We start from the raw sequence: 17,163 nt of genomic DNA, 5'->3' as shown, positions 1-17,163 counted from the left end.
ACGTGGATTTAGGGGGACACCATTTTCTAATAATTTTAACTAAACGCAAAGCTCCCTATTGAATTTAATTATAGATCAATATTTATAGTAAATTTATATTACTATAAAAATATAGTAAATTTATATTAATGTAATTTTTTATCTTCCTTAAAATGACGGAACAGTATATGAATGACATCCCAGAACCTATAATTGTTAAAAATAAAAGTATCTATTTATAAATATTAATTATCAAATAATTTACTAACATCTAAATTATTAACAGTAATATAATGTTCTAATATTGGAAGCATCTTATTTATAATTCCATCTCTCATATTCTTTTGATTGTTTTCTAATTCTTCTATTTTATTAAGTAATAATACTAATTGTTCTTGCTTTTCACTCTCTATATTTTTGACTTTATTGTCAAGATCATTTTTAGTAATTCTAACTTGTTTCTTAATTAATGTTTGTTTACCTTTAATTTTACAAAATACATAACCATTAATATAAATTGTAGCATTTAAATCTTTTGTATTTATTAAGTTAACTTCTGGATTATTATTAATATATCTATTGATTTCCTTGTTACATTGTTTTAACATATCTATTTCTTTTAAATTGTATTTGTTTATAATCTTCTGTAAAGCTATGATATGTTTAGAAGTAATATCGAATAAAGTTTAGCTTTCGGCATGAGTTTCTCGTCAACATAATATTCATTTTCACTCTCAATTGAAGAATAAGACATACCAAATGCTGTTTTTGGTGTTGGAGCTTTGCTGGAACTTCGTTCCGGATACTCTTTCTCACTTCATGTTGCATCTCTTACTTTAATAATTTTAAAAGTATCAATTTGTTTTAATGATTCCGTCTCTGTTGTTTGATTTGTTTTGTCTGAAGATAACAATTTTTTGAAAAATGTTTTTAATGAATTTGATTTTGATTGAGAAGTATTGAGCTTTGTTCCGACTTCGTTATCTGTACTCATTTATATTAAGATAAAAATATATTATTTATACATTACTTAATATATTATTAATAAAGTAATATTAATATATTATTATAATAACTATAAAAATAACATACTCAATAGATATCTTCAGATAAGATGAAAAATATATTACTTTGTTTTTACAGTTTATGAAAACCTCAGAACTACAGTTCGTACGGATCGTAAATATCTATTAAATTATCATCAATGAAATTTCATTAATGTAAAATAATTTTCCATCTTTTCCTTTACAATAACCATAATCCATAAAGTTTTGAAATTTTTGATAATTATCTTTATTATTTAAACACATCGATATTTCATAACCTTTTTCAATAACATTAGGACTAACATAATATTTTACAATTATATCTTTTATATTATTATTTCTAATAAATTGATTAAAGTATTCTTTAAATTTATTAATTCTTGTTTTAAATTTAGTATAATCACATTCTAAGTTAGCCACAACTTTATTATCTTCTTCATTATAATAAACATAATCATTTACGTCTTCAGCCTTCGGCATGATGCTTTGCTCACTTGATTTATCAGAATAATCATGATTTTCTATAATATTTTCACTTTCAAGTTCACTAACATTTTCACTTACATGTTTAGAATCATCTATAAATTCATCAACGTCTTCATCCGACACCACATTTTTAAGAACCGTACAGATTTACGGTTCTCAGACTCAAAGAATCGTAAAGGACAAAGCTCGATATACTTTCTAAACGCTTCATTCATATACTGTTCCGTCATTTTAAGGAAGATAAAAAATTACATTAATATAAATTTACTATATTTTTATAGTAATATAAATTTACTATAAATATTGATCTATAATTAAATTCAATAGGGAGCTTTGCGTTTAGTTAAAATTATTAGAAAATGGTGTCCCCCTAAATCCACGTCCCTCGCGATTTTAGTTAAAATTATTAGAAAATGGAGGGTGTCCTAAATCCACATATATTATATACTACTAAATAAAAATTTAATATTATTAAAACTTTGAATCTTGACTTTTGTTTTTTACATAAAAACAATGAAAACTGAAATTTAAAAATCAATACTGATGAGAGTCAAATTAGAAGAATTTTATCTGATGAACGTAGTTCTCTATATTAACACATTCAAATCTCTTTTGACGTTTTCTACGATCAATAAAAAGTGTATACGTGTAATGAAACGTCTTCAAATCAATCCTCTCGTAATTGAGAAAACGCGTAACTATGATTATTATTATAAATATGAAAACTACATGACAAATCATTATTCTCTCAACGTTTTAAAACTTTTTCCAAACATTAAGACGTTGTATCTACCTTCTTACCGATTTAAAGTTCCAAAAAGTGTGACTTCTCAAATTCAGTATATCAAAGTCGCAAATATGAACGACAATGAATTCCAAATACAAGATGATACATACTTAAAATCAAATGTTAAATATCCAATTGTTTCACACCAATTTCCTTTCAATGTAATTCATCCTGAACATCAATTTAAATTTCAAACTTATGTGATTTATTCCATGAACACTTTTCAGTATTTTGTTGACAACGTTGACAATTTGTATAACGTTAAAGACCTCACAATTGTTGTTCCTGATAAAATTAAAGACAAGAATGATATTGAAAATGAAAAAGATGAAACAATACCATTATTACAGTCAATTCAAAATAAAGTTCATCTATTTTTGGAACTTCACAACTTAAAAACACTGCGAATTATTTCAAGTGGCAAAGGACAATTAAAACACTTTATTCCATTAATATGGGCAAAAGGAGGACTTTTTCTTGATAAAATTTTGTATTTAAGAAACGACAAAATGACGACAGAAGACAGAGAGGTGTTTGGGAAAATCAAAATGTATTTTAAAGTGATGATTATTAAAGTCAAAAATTTGGACACATTGAGTGAACGGAATGTGCAAATCTCTTTTTATAACTTTGAAAACAAAATATATGTTGATGAACACAATATTCCGTTAATTAGAAAATACTCAAACGACGCTTTTAAGTGTTTTGAAACAATTACTCTGAACAAAGAGTCTCAAAATGACATCGATTTGGCGCAAATTAATACGAAAAAATTGATTGTTAATAACGAAGAAGAAACCCCTTGGAACTATCAAATAGAAATTCCATCGACTCTCAACTATCTTTCTGTTGTTGAAAATGGAGTTAAAATAGTTTGTTCCCAAAATGTTGAAATAGAAGTGGCCAAAACACTCAAATTAAATACTTTAGTTTTGGCCGACTCTTTCGACTTTTTTGAATTACCTGAATACTCTTATTTTGTTTTAGAAAATAAAGACATTGAATATATCAAAAAGAATGTGACAAGTGAAAACGAAATACAAAAATATTCCAAAATGACTCAAAAGGAACAAAATGAATTCAGAAATTTTTTAGTGTTAGTGAAAGACCTTCAAGTTTTAGAAATTGAAGAACATTCTCAATTATTGTATGAAAAGGTCGCTGTCACATTTGTTCCAAAAGAAATTACAAGTGACATAAAATTGAATAATATAACAACTTATAAACTTAATACATACAAATTAACACCAATCGAATTTTTAACTTCTTTAACTAAATTAAAAATTTCCTCTATTGGAAGAAATGTTTTGGATTTGGATACTATAAAGTTAATAAAAATCAAGTGTTATAATATTGGTGCTATAACAATCAATGTAAATCCCTCTTTAAAGTCCATTGATCTCACTGAATGTTATAAAGTACATGTTGTATGTCGAGTAGGTGTAGTTTATTTGACTCATTTTGATTCTTTTCACACAAATTACACAGAAGGTACAAACATAGTAGTGGACTATTTAATTCCATATAAAGAACGATGTGAACAAGGACCTTGTTGGGCGGATTCCATTGGGAAAAACTTTAATTATATCAAAGGAATGGTATATTCAAATGAGCCTTACACGTCCAATGCGAATGGGTATTACTCCCCCATTGTAAACGAATTGCCTTATTTACCAGCAAACATTCTTATAGACCGAATGTGTTATAAACAAGATGCATCTGAAATTTGGTTCAAAGCTGTCAAAGAAATTGGCGATTATTGTTTTGAAGACTGTGATTTTAGATATAACAAGAAAATTGAACTTTCAGAAGGACTCACCTCTTTTGGGTTTGGTGCATTTTGTGGTGCAAAAAATCTTGTGAAAGTCTCTCTGCCTTTAAATTTCAAAAGGCTGCCATTTAAAGCATTTTACAACGTCACAAGTCTCACCGAAATTGATGCAAAAGAAAGTCCAATTGAAATCGACGACTATGCACTTTATAAATGTACAAATTTAGTGAAACATCCCAAATTTGTTCCTATGAAAACAGCAAGGCTATGTGAAAAATATTTAATAGACTTCTGTGAGTTGAAACAAATTAAAGTGAACAGTGGAGTGACTGCTTTGACTCGAAGTAATCTCTCCAAATGTATTCAATTACAAGAAGTCCAGTTGCCAACAACACTGACATTTATAGGAGATTATTCATTCATTGGTTGCGTTAATCTGAAAAGTATCGTCTTTGGGGAAAATGTCGTTTTTGGCAAACATTTGTGTTTTGCTAATTTGGTGCATTTACAAAATATCGCTGTGCCTACAACACTGACTAAAATAAGAAATTTTATGTTCAAAAATTGTAAAGCACTTTCAAAAATTGAAGTGCCAAATTCAGTTGTAAAGATTGGAGATATGGCTTTTCACGGGTGTCAGTCAATCACTACTTTTGTTATTCCAAGCTTGGTGTCTACAATTGGGTATATGTGTTTCAAAGACTGCAGTTCACTGATTTCATTGTGTTGTTCTTCCTCTCTAATATTACCAAAGTCTACTCTAAAAGGAACAAATGCGTTTATTACACTATTTTGAAGTAAATTGGTTTCAGTATTTTTAATGGTTTTTAGTTCAAACTAACATTTTTAAAAATTTCTATAATTCATTTTTAAAGATTATATTTTATTTTAAATATTTAATTTTTGTGTATCATTGTTACAATTATATTATATATTTTATATTTTATATTTAAAATAATGCTTTTTACTGTAAATAATCGTATATTATAATTCCACATTTTCGGTAATTATTAATTTGGAAACGACTGCTATTTTTGAGTATCATTGATTCAATTAAATTATATATTTAATCAATAAATAATGTTTTAGTAATAAATAATCATATATAATGAAAAGTTATACATATCAATATAAAAAACAAAACATTTACATTATTTTAAATGTTATACAATTTCACAGCGTCTTTTCTTTGTCGTTTCAGACAATGGTATCTCTTCATAAAGTTCTTCGTTTGTTTTGGATTCCAAAATTTCATTTATTATTGCTAAAAAGCACTCAGAAATATTTACATTGTTTTTTGTTGATATTTCGAAAAATGGAACACCCCATTCTTTTGCAATATTCTCTCCTTCTTCTTTTGAAACGCTTCTCTGTGTCTCTAAATCGCTTTTGGTTCCACATAAAACGCATGGGAAACTCTCGACCAAATAATTTCGTAGAATAGCTTCATAAATAACACACGCGTAAATAAAAGAAGGCTTTGAAGTTATTGAATAAACTATAATAAATCCATCAATATTTTTAATTTTTTCGAAAACAAAATCATATGGATCTTGTGGTGTCATATGATCAAATAATGAGACGGGTATAAATTTTCGATCGAGTAATACTTTTTTAAAAAATTCTTTTTCTGTCAACGTGTCAATTTTATCATAAAATTTATTTAAACAAAACTGGTATATCATCACTGAACGCCCAGAAGATACGTATCCCATAACAATGGGGTGAATTGTTTTTATTCTTTGCATTTTAACGAATGAATATATTAATAAGATCTTTTGTTTTAGTTTCATAATGATTTTTACATTATGATATGTTTAATTTATCGTTATTTTTTGTGTGTTTGTTGAAAAAAAATATATTTCTGTTTCTTTTTAATTGTTATATTATTAATAAATATTATAATTCTAATACCAATAAATATATTTTAAATTAATTTGTAAAAGAATTATTTCATGTTTACAATAATCATCACACAACAAAAATATTTGTTTGTAATTTGCTATTATATAAAATTATAATTTAACGATATTTTATCTGAAATTTTATTTCGTGTAAATACTCATACAATATTTCAAAAAACATTTTTATCAACTAACCAACTTAATTTATTCATTTACAATACTGATAAATTACCTTATATAGACATTACTTAAATATTTGTTTGTTTATTGGGTTTTTTGTGTTTATTACAATACATATTTTTCCTTTGTAATAAGTGTAACATTATTTGATAACGTTAATTAAAAAATAATTGAAAACAAAAACAATTTTTAAAGATAAAAACAATGTTTTTTAAATAATATAAATTATCAACAACTCAATAATACATTTTTTTGTATTCCATTTTATTGTTGATTGAAAATATTTAATTATCTTTATGTGTGATTTTTTATCCTTTTCATTATAAAGAATAAATAATATATATAATTACAAAATTTGAATTGTGTTTTTGTTATATTTTAATTACAAAAAAAGGAAATTTTGGAAACACTAATATGACGTGATTTCTGAGATTAATAACAGTTCAATTCAATCAAATTTATTTAAACATAAAAATTGTAATGAATAGATCTTATTGAATAAATATGTAAATTTTTATAATTATTTATTAGTTTATCTAAATTAAAGGGAGATGTCTTTTATTGCGAGATTTTTTTGAAATTTTTAATTGGTCTTTGTATAGTAAATCAATGGTTTAATAAGTTATAATTAATAGAAATAGAATATGAAATGACAGAAAACAGAATAATCACAAATTTCATTCCAAAATCACATCAAAATTGTTATGTGACAGAACTATTTTAAGGAACGAGGAGGTATAAAAGGGAAGTGTGAGCACTGTAACACCAAATGCCACCAATTATCAACATAGACAATTGCACTGGATGTGGAGCTTGTGTCTCAGCGTGCCCACAGAACGTACTTGAGCTCAGAAACGACAAGTCATTTGTAGCAAGACCAGACGACTGCATTGAATGCCATGCATGTGAAGAGGCGTGTGGTTTTGATGCCGTCTCATTCCCTTAATCAATTATTTCACTTTAGTTATTTATATGTGTTTCAACTATATTTTTATAAACAAAAAAGTAATTTGATTTGTAAAAATATTTATTATAATTTTATTTATTAAAATCAATTACATTTTTCATCAAAAATTTTTTTTTTATTTTAATAATAATGAAATTATATAATTATTATAATATAATAATTTTTAAAAAAATGCACCTAATAATTATTTTGAATGATTTTGTGTTGAAAGATTTGATAAAAAACTATTTCGATTGTTATTTCAACTCATTTTCAACAATTTAAATAAAAATGATTGATAAGTATCACATTATGATTGTGTCACAATATTTTTTGACAATCAAAGATTTTATCAACTTGGAGTTTGTGTGTACCAAGTTCCAAGGTAATATGACAAAATTTCATTACAATCCAATTCCACTCACTCGAAAAACTATTAAATTTTTTCCAAAAATTGAGACTTTTTATCTTTGGAATAAAGAAGATGAACGTTTTGGATATTTAGCATTGACAAATTATCAAATAATGCAATGAAAAAGAAACGTTCAAATGTGCTATTTTTAAATTACAACGCAGTGAAATTATAGAACATTGGATAAATTATAAAATAAGTTTAGAAATAATAAAATGTTTGTGTATACACTTTTATAAAATAGTTGTAATGTTTGGTGTCGAATTGGAAACTGTGAATCTTTTTAAAAATTCTATTTATATTTTTAAAAAGGTATTTTGCTCTAAAATTACAACTTCATTAAATTTATTGCATCGAGAAGATATAAACACAATGAAAGATAAATATTATTCAAACTCTAAAATGAGTTCTTATGTATTCAAAAGTAAATTATTTTCACTTGGTGAAGGTTGTTTTTCGTGTTGTGAGGCTCTTACTAATATTGTACTTCCATATACACTGACAAGTATTGGAAAAATGTCATTTTGGTATTGTACTTCTTTGCAAAGAATCCACATTCCAGAATTTGTAAAAGTTCTCCCAGAAAGATGCTTTAAGTGTTGTGGCAAACTTTCAGATGTTAATATTCATAGTGGAATATGCCGAATAGAAGAAGCATGTTTTGAAAAATGTTATTCACTCACAAGTCTTAATTTAAAAGATACAACTTTTATTGGTAAAAAGGCGTTTAAAAAATGCACTTCTCTGTGTTCTGTGACTTTACCAGATGATATCAAACAAGTGAATGATGAACTTTTTGAAAAATGTAGTTCATTAAGTAAATTGGAAATTCCAGAAAATGTCACGTCACTTGGCATAAAGAGTTTTTATTGTTGTCGATCTCTCACAAAAATGGACATTCCAAATAGTGTTGAAAAAATTGGTATAAAATGTTTTGAAGAATGTTTTTTACTTCAAAAAGTAAAATTATCCAATAAATTAACAACATTACCAGAAATGTGTTTTATGAATTGCAGTTCACTTTGTTATGTTGAGATGATTTGCAATATAGAATCGTATGGCGACTCATGTTTTAGGAGTCGTATCAATCTTACACAAATAACACTATCATACAAAACATATAAAATTGGATATGATTGTTTTGAAAATTGTACATCACTTCAAAGTGTTAAAGTGAACGATTTCATTTCAAAGACTTTACATGTTTCAAACGAGATTACAAAATGTGAAATTGGTGGAAATGCTTTTCGAAATTGTTTGTCACTTAAAAGCTTTGAAGTTCCAGTTTTAATGACATCTATTGGGTTCTCTTCATTTCAAAATTGTTCCAATATAACAAATATGCAACTTAATGAAAATATGATAATGCTGCATGATAGTTCGTTTAATAAATGTTCAGCTCTTAATTCAATCGAGTTGACAAATTCACTTCAAATCATTGGGAACAACACATTTTGTGAATGTAAATCATTGAAGTCCATTCTAATACCAAATTCAGTCACTTCAATTGGTAATGGTTGTTTTAAATCTTGTTCGAAACTGACTCGTGTCGTTTTGCCTTCTTTGTTAAATGAACTTGGTCATTCTTTATTCATGCAATGCAATAGTTTAAATGATATTGTAATACCAAAAACCATTAATTCAATTGGGATGTACTGCTTTAGTGGATGTAAAAATTTAAAATGTGTTGATCTACCAACAGGTGTTACTGCAATACCAAATTGGTGTTTTAGTGGGTGTTTATCTTTAAGTAAAGTTGTAATAACATCTAATATAAAGAAATTTGGTGAATATTCATTTTATCTTTGTGACTCACTTAATACCATAACAACACCAAGCAGATTATCTCTTTTTAATAAATGAAAGTGACGCAAAAAAATTATTAATTTTTTTTTAAATTTAAACTTTTGTTTGGTTCAAAAAAGTAACCCCATTATTTATTGTTTTTCTGTTTAAATTTAAACCAATATAAAATAATAATAATTTTAAAATATAAATAGTTTATTTTGTTTATCATTTACAATTACAGTCCCTCAAGCAATCCTTATGGGAAAAGCTTACCTTCTGGGATTGTTTTTTATAGTGCTCATTGGTTTCAAATTGATAATATTTTTTATTAACAAATTATTTATTAAATCCAAATCAATCAAAACATTTTTTTAAATAATGTTTTTCATAAAATTATTAAAAAAATAAACTATTAAATATAGAATTGTATTTACTAAATTAACTATATACTGAAAAACAAAATCAGATGGCAAGTTTTTTCAATTAAGCTAACTTGAGTGACTGTATGTACAAAATGTAATAAAATGTTTATAAACATCACTATTCAAAATATAGTTTATTGTATCTTTTTTAAATACATATTATAATATATACTTTTTTGCCACAATTATTAATTGATTATATAAATCACTTATCGAACAATATTGTGTTTGTTTGTTTTTTAAATACTTCAAGAAAGTGTAAGAATATTTCAAATTATATAAATACTTTTTTTTGCAACAAAAATATAAAAGATACAATGGAGTGTGCGGCCTCAAAAGCAGATTTCTGTTCTTTTAGTTATTCTCCAAATGGAGCTCCAAAAGTTGACACAAACATCATTTCTGCCAACTTTTCAACTCTTCAAACCGAAATTGAACCTCTTCAAAGTGAACCACCAAAGTGTCCATCATGTGGTTCATATTTTACTGTTAATTCCTTTAAGGAAGATGGCAACATAATTTGTCCTTTTTGTAATTCAATAACTCACATATCTTCTCCAAAAGACAGTTATATATCTGAAGAGACTGTAGAATTGGTTTTGTCTCCTCCCGAACTTCAAAAACTTGAAAAAGTTGAAGAAGAGTCCGAAAAGGTCATAGACAACAAAACAATTGTTTTCTGTATTGATGTGTCAGGTTCTATGGGTTCTCAGCCAACCGACAAAAATGGGAAAACAATGAACGGTACTTCTGTTTTGGAAGTGATCAAGTCAGCTATGATTCACCAAATCAAAGCAATGTTAAACGAAAATCCACAACAGAAGGTTTGCATTGTCACATTTGATAGTGTTGTCACAATCCTTGGAGACTGCACTAAAACACCAATAACTGTGAATCACCATTTTATGAATGACTTCGACAGTTTAGTCGACGTTGCAACCGAGAAAATTGAATTAACAACACTGGAAACGTCTTCTGAGAAAATCCTTTCAGCACTCAAAGCACTTAGTCCAGGAAGTTGCACTGCTCTAGGCCCAGCACTTTTAGTCTCAACTGTTGCTGCTGGAAAACAGAATAATGGCTCCGTAATTTTGTGTACTGATGGTCTTGCAAATGAAGGACTTGGAAGTTCTGGAAGTCAAAATGAAAAATTATTTTATCAGCATGTTAGCGAAGTGGCAAGAAAGAATGGCGTCATAATAAATGTCAATACCGTGAAGGGGTGTGATGCTAATATGAAAGTGATTGGTGAATGTGCTGTACTCACCGATGGACAAGTGATGGTTGTTGACCCAGAAAACATCACAGAAGCATTTAAAGGTGCGCTTGACTCCGAGTTGATCGCAAGGCAAATTGTGTTGGACATTTTCCTCCCACAAAGTTTGTACGTCAAGGACGAATTTTCAAATGAAAAAGTGAGTAAGAAAAGCGTTGATGTTGGGAACGCACTTGATGACACAACTTACCAATTTAAATACGCCAAGAGAAATAGTGAAGACAAATTGGAGACTTTCACAGTTCAACTTGGGATTAAATACACCAAGAAGAATGGAGGAGTCTATTACAGAATCATCACAAGAAAAATCGAAGTCGCTAAAGAAGACGAAAAGGTCGATTTGAATGGAGAAGTGTTGCAGACGTATTACATTCAGCAAACTGCTGAACACAAAAGAAGAGGATCTATTGAAAGAGCTAAAGAAAATATTGGGATGTTCAGACAGGCACAACAAGTCTCTAAACAGGTAATGCAATCAGAATATAATACTTATGCAGATGACATGGAAAATAGACTCGAGGAAGATAACGACGAAGCGTGGGCTGTTAATCAGACCGCTACTAAATGGAGTAAGAAGAAAGCAAAGAAATTTAGTGAAAAGTAATCACATTATTTTTATTGTTTTTGTATTTATCGTTACATTCGAATAAATAAAAATGAGTGTATAATATATATAACATCACTAATATTTAAAATTTTTTAATTTGAAAAATATAATTTCTTTTATTGTGTCTTCTTATATTAAAATAGTACAATATTCCACTTATTTAATTACTCACTCGAATTGGCGTTTCCTTCGTCAAGAAAATAATGATTTTAATTGAAGGTAATTATAAAAGCTTTAAAAAACTGAAAATAAATAAAACAAATCCTTTTTATTGAATATTTAAAAATGCTTAATTATAATTTTAATGCATTTTTTTGAATTGATCACTTTAATTAGAGAGATGGCAAGACAAATTTCCAGTTTCAAATTGAGTAAATACCATATCTTCTTTAAACAAGCCATTTAAAAAATTTGGGTTATAAAAGTGTTAATAAAAAGTTTTTAAAAAAACACTTTTTATAAAAACAAAGAACCAATTCTATAGTAAAAATTAGTAATTTTAACTTCTAACACTTAACTCCACTTCACCTCGTATTTTCCCAAATCGACTGGAAGTGGTCGAGACGCCAACATAATCTTCTCTTCCATTTCTTCAATCACCTCAGACACTCGTATTGAGCAAAAGTCTTGTTTTAATTGTGCGCTCTCTGCCTTCATCATTTCATTGACCTTCTCAATTTGTGCATCAATTCGACTCTCTTGATTACACACCCTTAAATAGTCTCCAATAGAATACACCATACACCTATCAACTTCATCTCCTTCAAGTGAAGCAACCTCTTTCGATGTCACGCCCATTTCTAATATCAAACTGTTGGCCTTTCCTGAATATAAAATGTCGTCGACTTGTGGTAACAACTTTTTGTAGCGGAGTAACATCTCGTGCTCGGCCTTTGTCGGGAATTTTGGGGTTCCAAACGTTCTATTTCGCATCATGTCTTCCATCTCAACGCACTTGTCCAACTTCTTTTTGTTCGACTCAAGTTTCTGTTTAATTTTGTCGCGGAACTCTTTAACTTCTTTCTTTGCTGTTGAGAGGTCGGTGATGTGTTCCAACGAACTTTTCTTTCTAATTTTGGTTCAACATAAGTCCACTTCCGTCTTTCCCTTTTTGGGTATTTTGGTGTGGGAAGTTGGTTGGATAGACTTCAAGGAACGCGTCCAATGTCGTCTCTCTGATTTCGTCATTCAGTTTTGCAGTGATCATCATAGCCTCAAAGACGGCGTATTTGTCGATTGGTTCTTCCTTTTTCTTCTCTTCTAAAATTTTCTCTTCAACTTCTTTTGGTGGTTTCGCAATTTCTGTTTTCCTTTTCTCTGCGGAAACCTTTTTTGCGGGTTCTTCTTTCTTTTCAGTCGTTTTTGGAACATTTTTTTCAGTCTTCTGTTCGGTCTTTTGTTTTTTCACTTCATTTGCTCGAGTCTTCAGCCAATTTTTTGGTGGCTTCCAATTGCTCATTCTTGCTGTTCTGAATGTCAATATCAAGACTTTTGTAATACTTCTTAACCAACTCATATAAAGTCAAAGTAATTTGTCCTAACTGTGGAGGTTGTTGTTTTGGTTTTGTGAGGTCTAAGAAATGCCATTCGAAAGCTTTGCGACGTTCTCCGATTGAAGTTGTACTGTTTGGCTTCGTCACAACAGAAGGGTTTTGAGTCTTGTTTGATTCCAAACGGATAGTTTGTTTGCATTGAATGACTTCGCACAGAGCGGTGACAATGTCTGACGCCCAATGTTGTAAGATGTTAAATTTTGTTATTGGAAATTCGGTTGGGTTATATAAGAAGTTGTGGAGTTTTAGAAATTCATTTTGACCACATTGCGACAAACTGGTCAGCTCAAGCATTAAAATCATTGCAAGTTCTTGTCCACGTTCATAGTAATAACAGTCGTGAAAGCCGTTTACAATTTTTAATAGAGAGTCATGAAGTTCTTTTGGAATGTCCAACAAACTAATTCAACGGGCGACGGCTTGAAATCCAAAAGCGGGTTTGTTTGGGTTAAAATGATAATCCATGTTTACTTTTCCAAGATCTTTTCTTATTCACTTTCTTTTATAAATTTATTTATTTATCAAAAAAAACTTTGCTTAATTTACACCAATTTTTTTGAAAAATAAAACTTAATGGCTGTTTGGCGACTTTTTGAGTTACTTCAAAAGTCGCTGACTTCTTTTAGAACTAAATAACTATAAAATTTAATAAATTTTACCAGATTCATTATTATTTCAAAAATGTGTAAAAACACAATAATTGTTATAATTTGTAATCTTATAATAAAATAAATATAATTTTAAAAATGATTTGAGAAGATATAATTGGGACGGTATTAGTCAATCGGATTGGAAGAAAGCCATAACAGTTGTTTGGATTTGCAAGAACAGCAATTTGTTTGATGTTTATATGATCGGAACTGCTATTTTCGAACCATTCTCGTCCAAGTTTGGTCACTTAGCGACGTTCTGTACATGTGGTGGATTGATGATGATAGGGTTCTCTTTGTAGTTCATTGTCTCGGAAGGAAAGGGCGTCGATATCGAAGATGTCGATGTTCTCGATGGGTATGAGAGGTTCGAAGACGACACTTCCAAAAGTGTAAAGAAATTAAAATGATTGTTATTTACAATCATTTTTATTTGATAGTTGTCAAGATACTAAGGAAGAATTAAGTCCAGTCAAAGGCGTCCATTTGTCGTAATTATAATTGTCAAACTTGCTTAATTGTCGCACAAATGCCAATCATTTGGTGTACGACAATTAAATATTTTGTTTTCGAATCTGTAACTTTTGTTGAATTAAAAACTAAATTTTTTATAAAAAATAAGTTTTAATATTAAATAGAATTTTCTACAAAATTCACTCATTACGACAAATAGATACGTTTTTCTGCTGGATTCACGACAAATAGACGCCTTTGACTGTAATTATTTGTTATTTTTAAACAAAAATTAATTCACAATCAAAACCAAGAAATAATTAATAATTTATTATTTTTTTATTTTTATAGTCTCAAAATAATAAAATCAATTTGTGAAGACAAAAACAACAATATTATAGTTAATATTATTGTTTTTGGAAAGAATAAAAACAAACAGAAACTAGTGCTTTGCAGTTTGTGAACTGAAGTTTTTTTCTATTTTTTTTCAAACTGAAAAAAATCCCATTCAAGAATTTAATAATTTTTAATAGCTTCATCTCCACTTTTGGGATTTATTTATTTAAACAAAATTATTAAGACACAAAATCATAAACTGTAAAACTGAATCAAGTTTGAAAAAAAATATATAAAAAACCCCAAAACTTTGAATTTTTTTTGTTTTTGTCAAAAATCCAAATTATGATCAAAAATGCATTTTTTGTCAAATTTTGTAAAAATGGTTATTAAAATAAACTGTGAAAAAAAACAAATAATATTAATCCTAAATAAAAAATGTTTTCAATTATTTACACAACAAAGTTTCAACACATTAAAACGTTTAAATAAATTATTAACAAACATACATAATTGTTAATATATACGAACAGTTAAATAAAATTTCAAGTTGAATGATTACTGTTAATGACATTGTTATTCTCAAATATTGATTGTAACTTTTCTGTTATTGATGTGACATTTTGTTAAAACGAAGAAAAGTCAAATATTATCAATTGTAACTTATTTCATTGTTTAACTACGTTAATGTTCATCATAAGTTAAAACTTATTGTCTATAATTACGTGTTAATAAGATAATAAATACAATTAAAAATTATTTTTTTGATATTACAACATACAACAGTAAACACACGTATTTTGACAACATCACAACATTTATTATTGAAATAACTGGGTGTATTTATTATTTTGAAAATTATTTAAAAACAATAATTTATAAATAATTGTTTTTTTTGCTACTCTTTTGTTTTAAAAAACAGTCTTAAAACATAATAACTATCAACTATGTAAACATGTGAAATCAAATTAAATTTTTAAATGATAACATGAAAATAATAAATATCACATTTTACAGCATTTTTATCTTTTGACTTAAGCTTACAAATACATGCACATGAGATATTAAGATCTTTTTTCCGTAGTCTAAGTTTTAATAGTTATTTATTTTTAATTGAATCGAAAAAAAAAACAAAAATTGTTAATATTTTCATTACGTTATAAAACCTGAGTATGTAAATCCATATGATATAGCTTGTTAATTCAACTTTTGTGTTGAACTAATTATATTTTGTGGGTACTTCATAAATTTGAATGATCATAAAAATAATGAGAATCATATACTTTTAAACAAATTTTATTCGATATAATGTTGATATTATATACTCAAATTGAAAACAACAACTCAAATATAAATGAATAATTTCAACTAATGATTTGTTGGTCTTTACTCCATAAGTTCAGATCATAATAATTAAATATTTTGCCAAATTCATAAAAAAGGTTATTACAAATGTATTAAAGTTGGTGAGCATCTTTGTTCTGTTATAAACAAAGAGTCTTAAAAACAAATATTCAAAAATTAATATTAAATATGTGTCGACATATATAAAAAGTTACATTGAATTAAAAATCATATGTTTTCAATTTATTTGTTTTTGTATCATGTCATGTTTAACAATTGTTTTAAAGGTTTAAATGTAATATGCAATATTGTTTAAATTATGATGGCGTAAAATATACAAGCTGTGAATAAATCTACAGTCTCTATTTAAAGGTTATTTAATAACCTTTATTGATTATTACAATATTTCTAAAAGTGGTACAAAAAAATATATCTTAATTGTTTCATTATTTTTTTGCTGTTTACTTAAGGGGTAGACCTTTCCCACCTTCACCCGTTTACCAAAATAAAATATTTGCAGCGAGTGTTTTTTGAAGGGAGTCCACTTTTCAGCCACTGTTTGTGCGTCCCCATGTCACCCACTTTTCTTGTCCGTACTGTGTGGACGCGGATGTGGTTCCCCCCGCTTGCGGGGGGTCAGGGGGGATCCGCGCCAAGGGAGGACTTGGAAAGTGGGTGAAACTGTGCACAAACAGACTGTTTGAGTGCGGCCTTCAGAACCTTCTTTTCAATGCTCCGTCTCACTCGGTTTCCACTAACTCGAGGTGATTTTTCGGCATTTATTGAATTCGGGAACCAGACCTAATATTATCCAAAACGCCCATTTACTATAATTATAATTATAAAATTATAAAATATAGTAAATTAATTCTATATTTAGACTGGGTGAGGGTGGGAAAGGTCTGCCCCGTTTACTTAATGTGATGTTTATATAAAATTATTGCTATTTATTTGTCCACCAGATAACATTAAAAAACTGCCCCAATTTTCAAACTTCAAATGATTTGTTTATCATAAAAAATACCAATTATTTGTTTTGGATAATATTAACAATTTTGTTCTTTAATTTATTATTTTTTGTTAAACTACTTTTTGGTTCAAATTTTTTAGTTCTTTCAATTTTAATATTGTTGTATACACGTTTTCAGTTAATCATATTATAGACAATGTTGATGTAATTAGTTTCAAAAGTGCAATTTCGGGAAATCTATCATATACGGCTC

The 17,163-nt window shown here is 27.8% G+C and overlaps 4 protein-coding genes across 4 annotated transcripts; 2 read left to right on the top strand and 2 right to left on the bottom strand.

Moving 5' to 3' along the window:
* Window positions 1-2,054: 2,054 nt before the first annotated feature.
* Window positions 2,055-4,865, top strand: EIN_502400 (hypothetical protein; the record flags this gene model as incomplete). The annotated part of the gene is made up of 1 exon (XM_004183405.1): window positions 2,055-4,865. The coding sequence occupies one exon, from the start codon at window positions 2,055-2,057 to the stop codon at window positions 4,863-4,865; it is 2,811 nt and encodes a 936-aa protein (XP_004183453.1).
* Window positions 4,866-5,232: 367 nt separating this feature from the next.
* Window positions 5,233-5,862, bottom strand: EIN_502390 (hypothetical protein; the record flags this gene model as incomplete). Its single annotated transcript, XM_004183404.1, has 1 exon — window positions 5,233-5,862. One exon carries the CDS (start codon window positions 5,860-5,862, stop codon window positions 5,233-5,235), a length of 630 nt encoding a protein of 209 aa, XP_004183452.1.
* Window positions 5,863-10,038: 4,176 nt separating this feature from the next.
* EIN_502380 (hypothetical protein) lies at window positions 10,039-11,601 on the top strand (the record flags this gene model as incomplete). The annotated part of the gene is made up of 1 exon (XM_004183403.1): window positions 10,039-11,601. One exon carries the CDS (start codon window positions 10,039-10,041, stop codon window positions 11,599-11,601), a length of 1,563 nt encoding a protein of 520 aa, XP_004183451.1.
* Window positions 11,602-12,117: 516 nt separating this feature from the next.
* Window positions 12,118-13,451, bottom strand: EIN_502370 (hypothetical protein; the record flags this gene model as incomplete). The annotated part of the gene is made up of 3 exons (XM_004183402.1): window positions 12,118-12,673; window positions 12,762-13,073; window positions 13,117-13,451. 3 exons carry the CDS (start codon window positions 13,449-13,451, stop codon window positions 12,118-12,120), a joined length of 1,203 nt encoding a protein of 400 aa, XP_004183450.1.
* Between the last annotated feature and the right edge of the window lie 3,712 nt (window positions 13,452-17,163).

Source organism: Entamoeba invadens (genome assembly GCF_000330505.1).
Source record: "Entamoeba invadens IP1 unplaced genomic scaffold scaff_1105074726303, whole genome shotgun sequence".
Lineage (NCBI taxonomy): Eukaryota > Evosea > Mastigamoebida > Endamoebidae > Entamoeba > Entamoeba invadens.
This window is presented reverse-complemented; position numbering and strand designations above follow the sequence as displayed.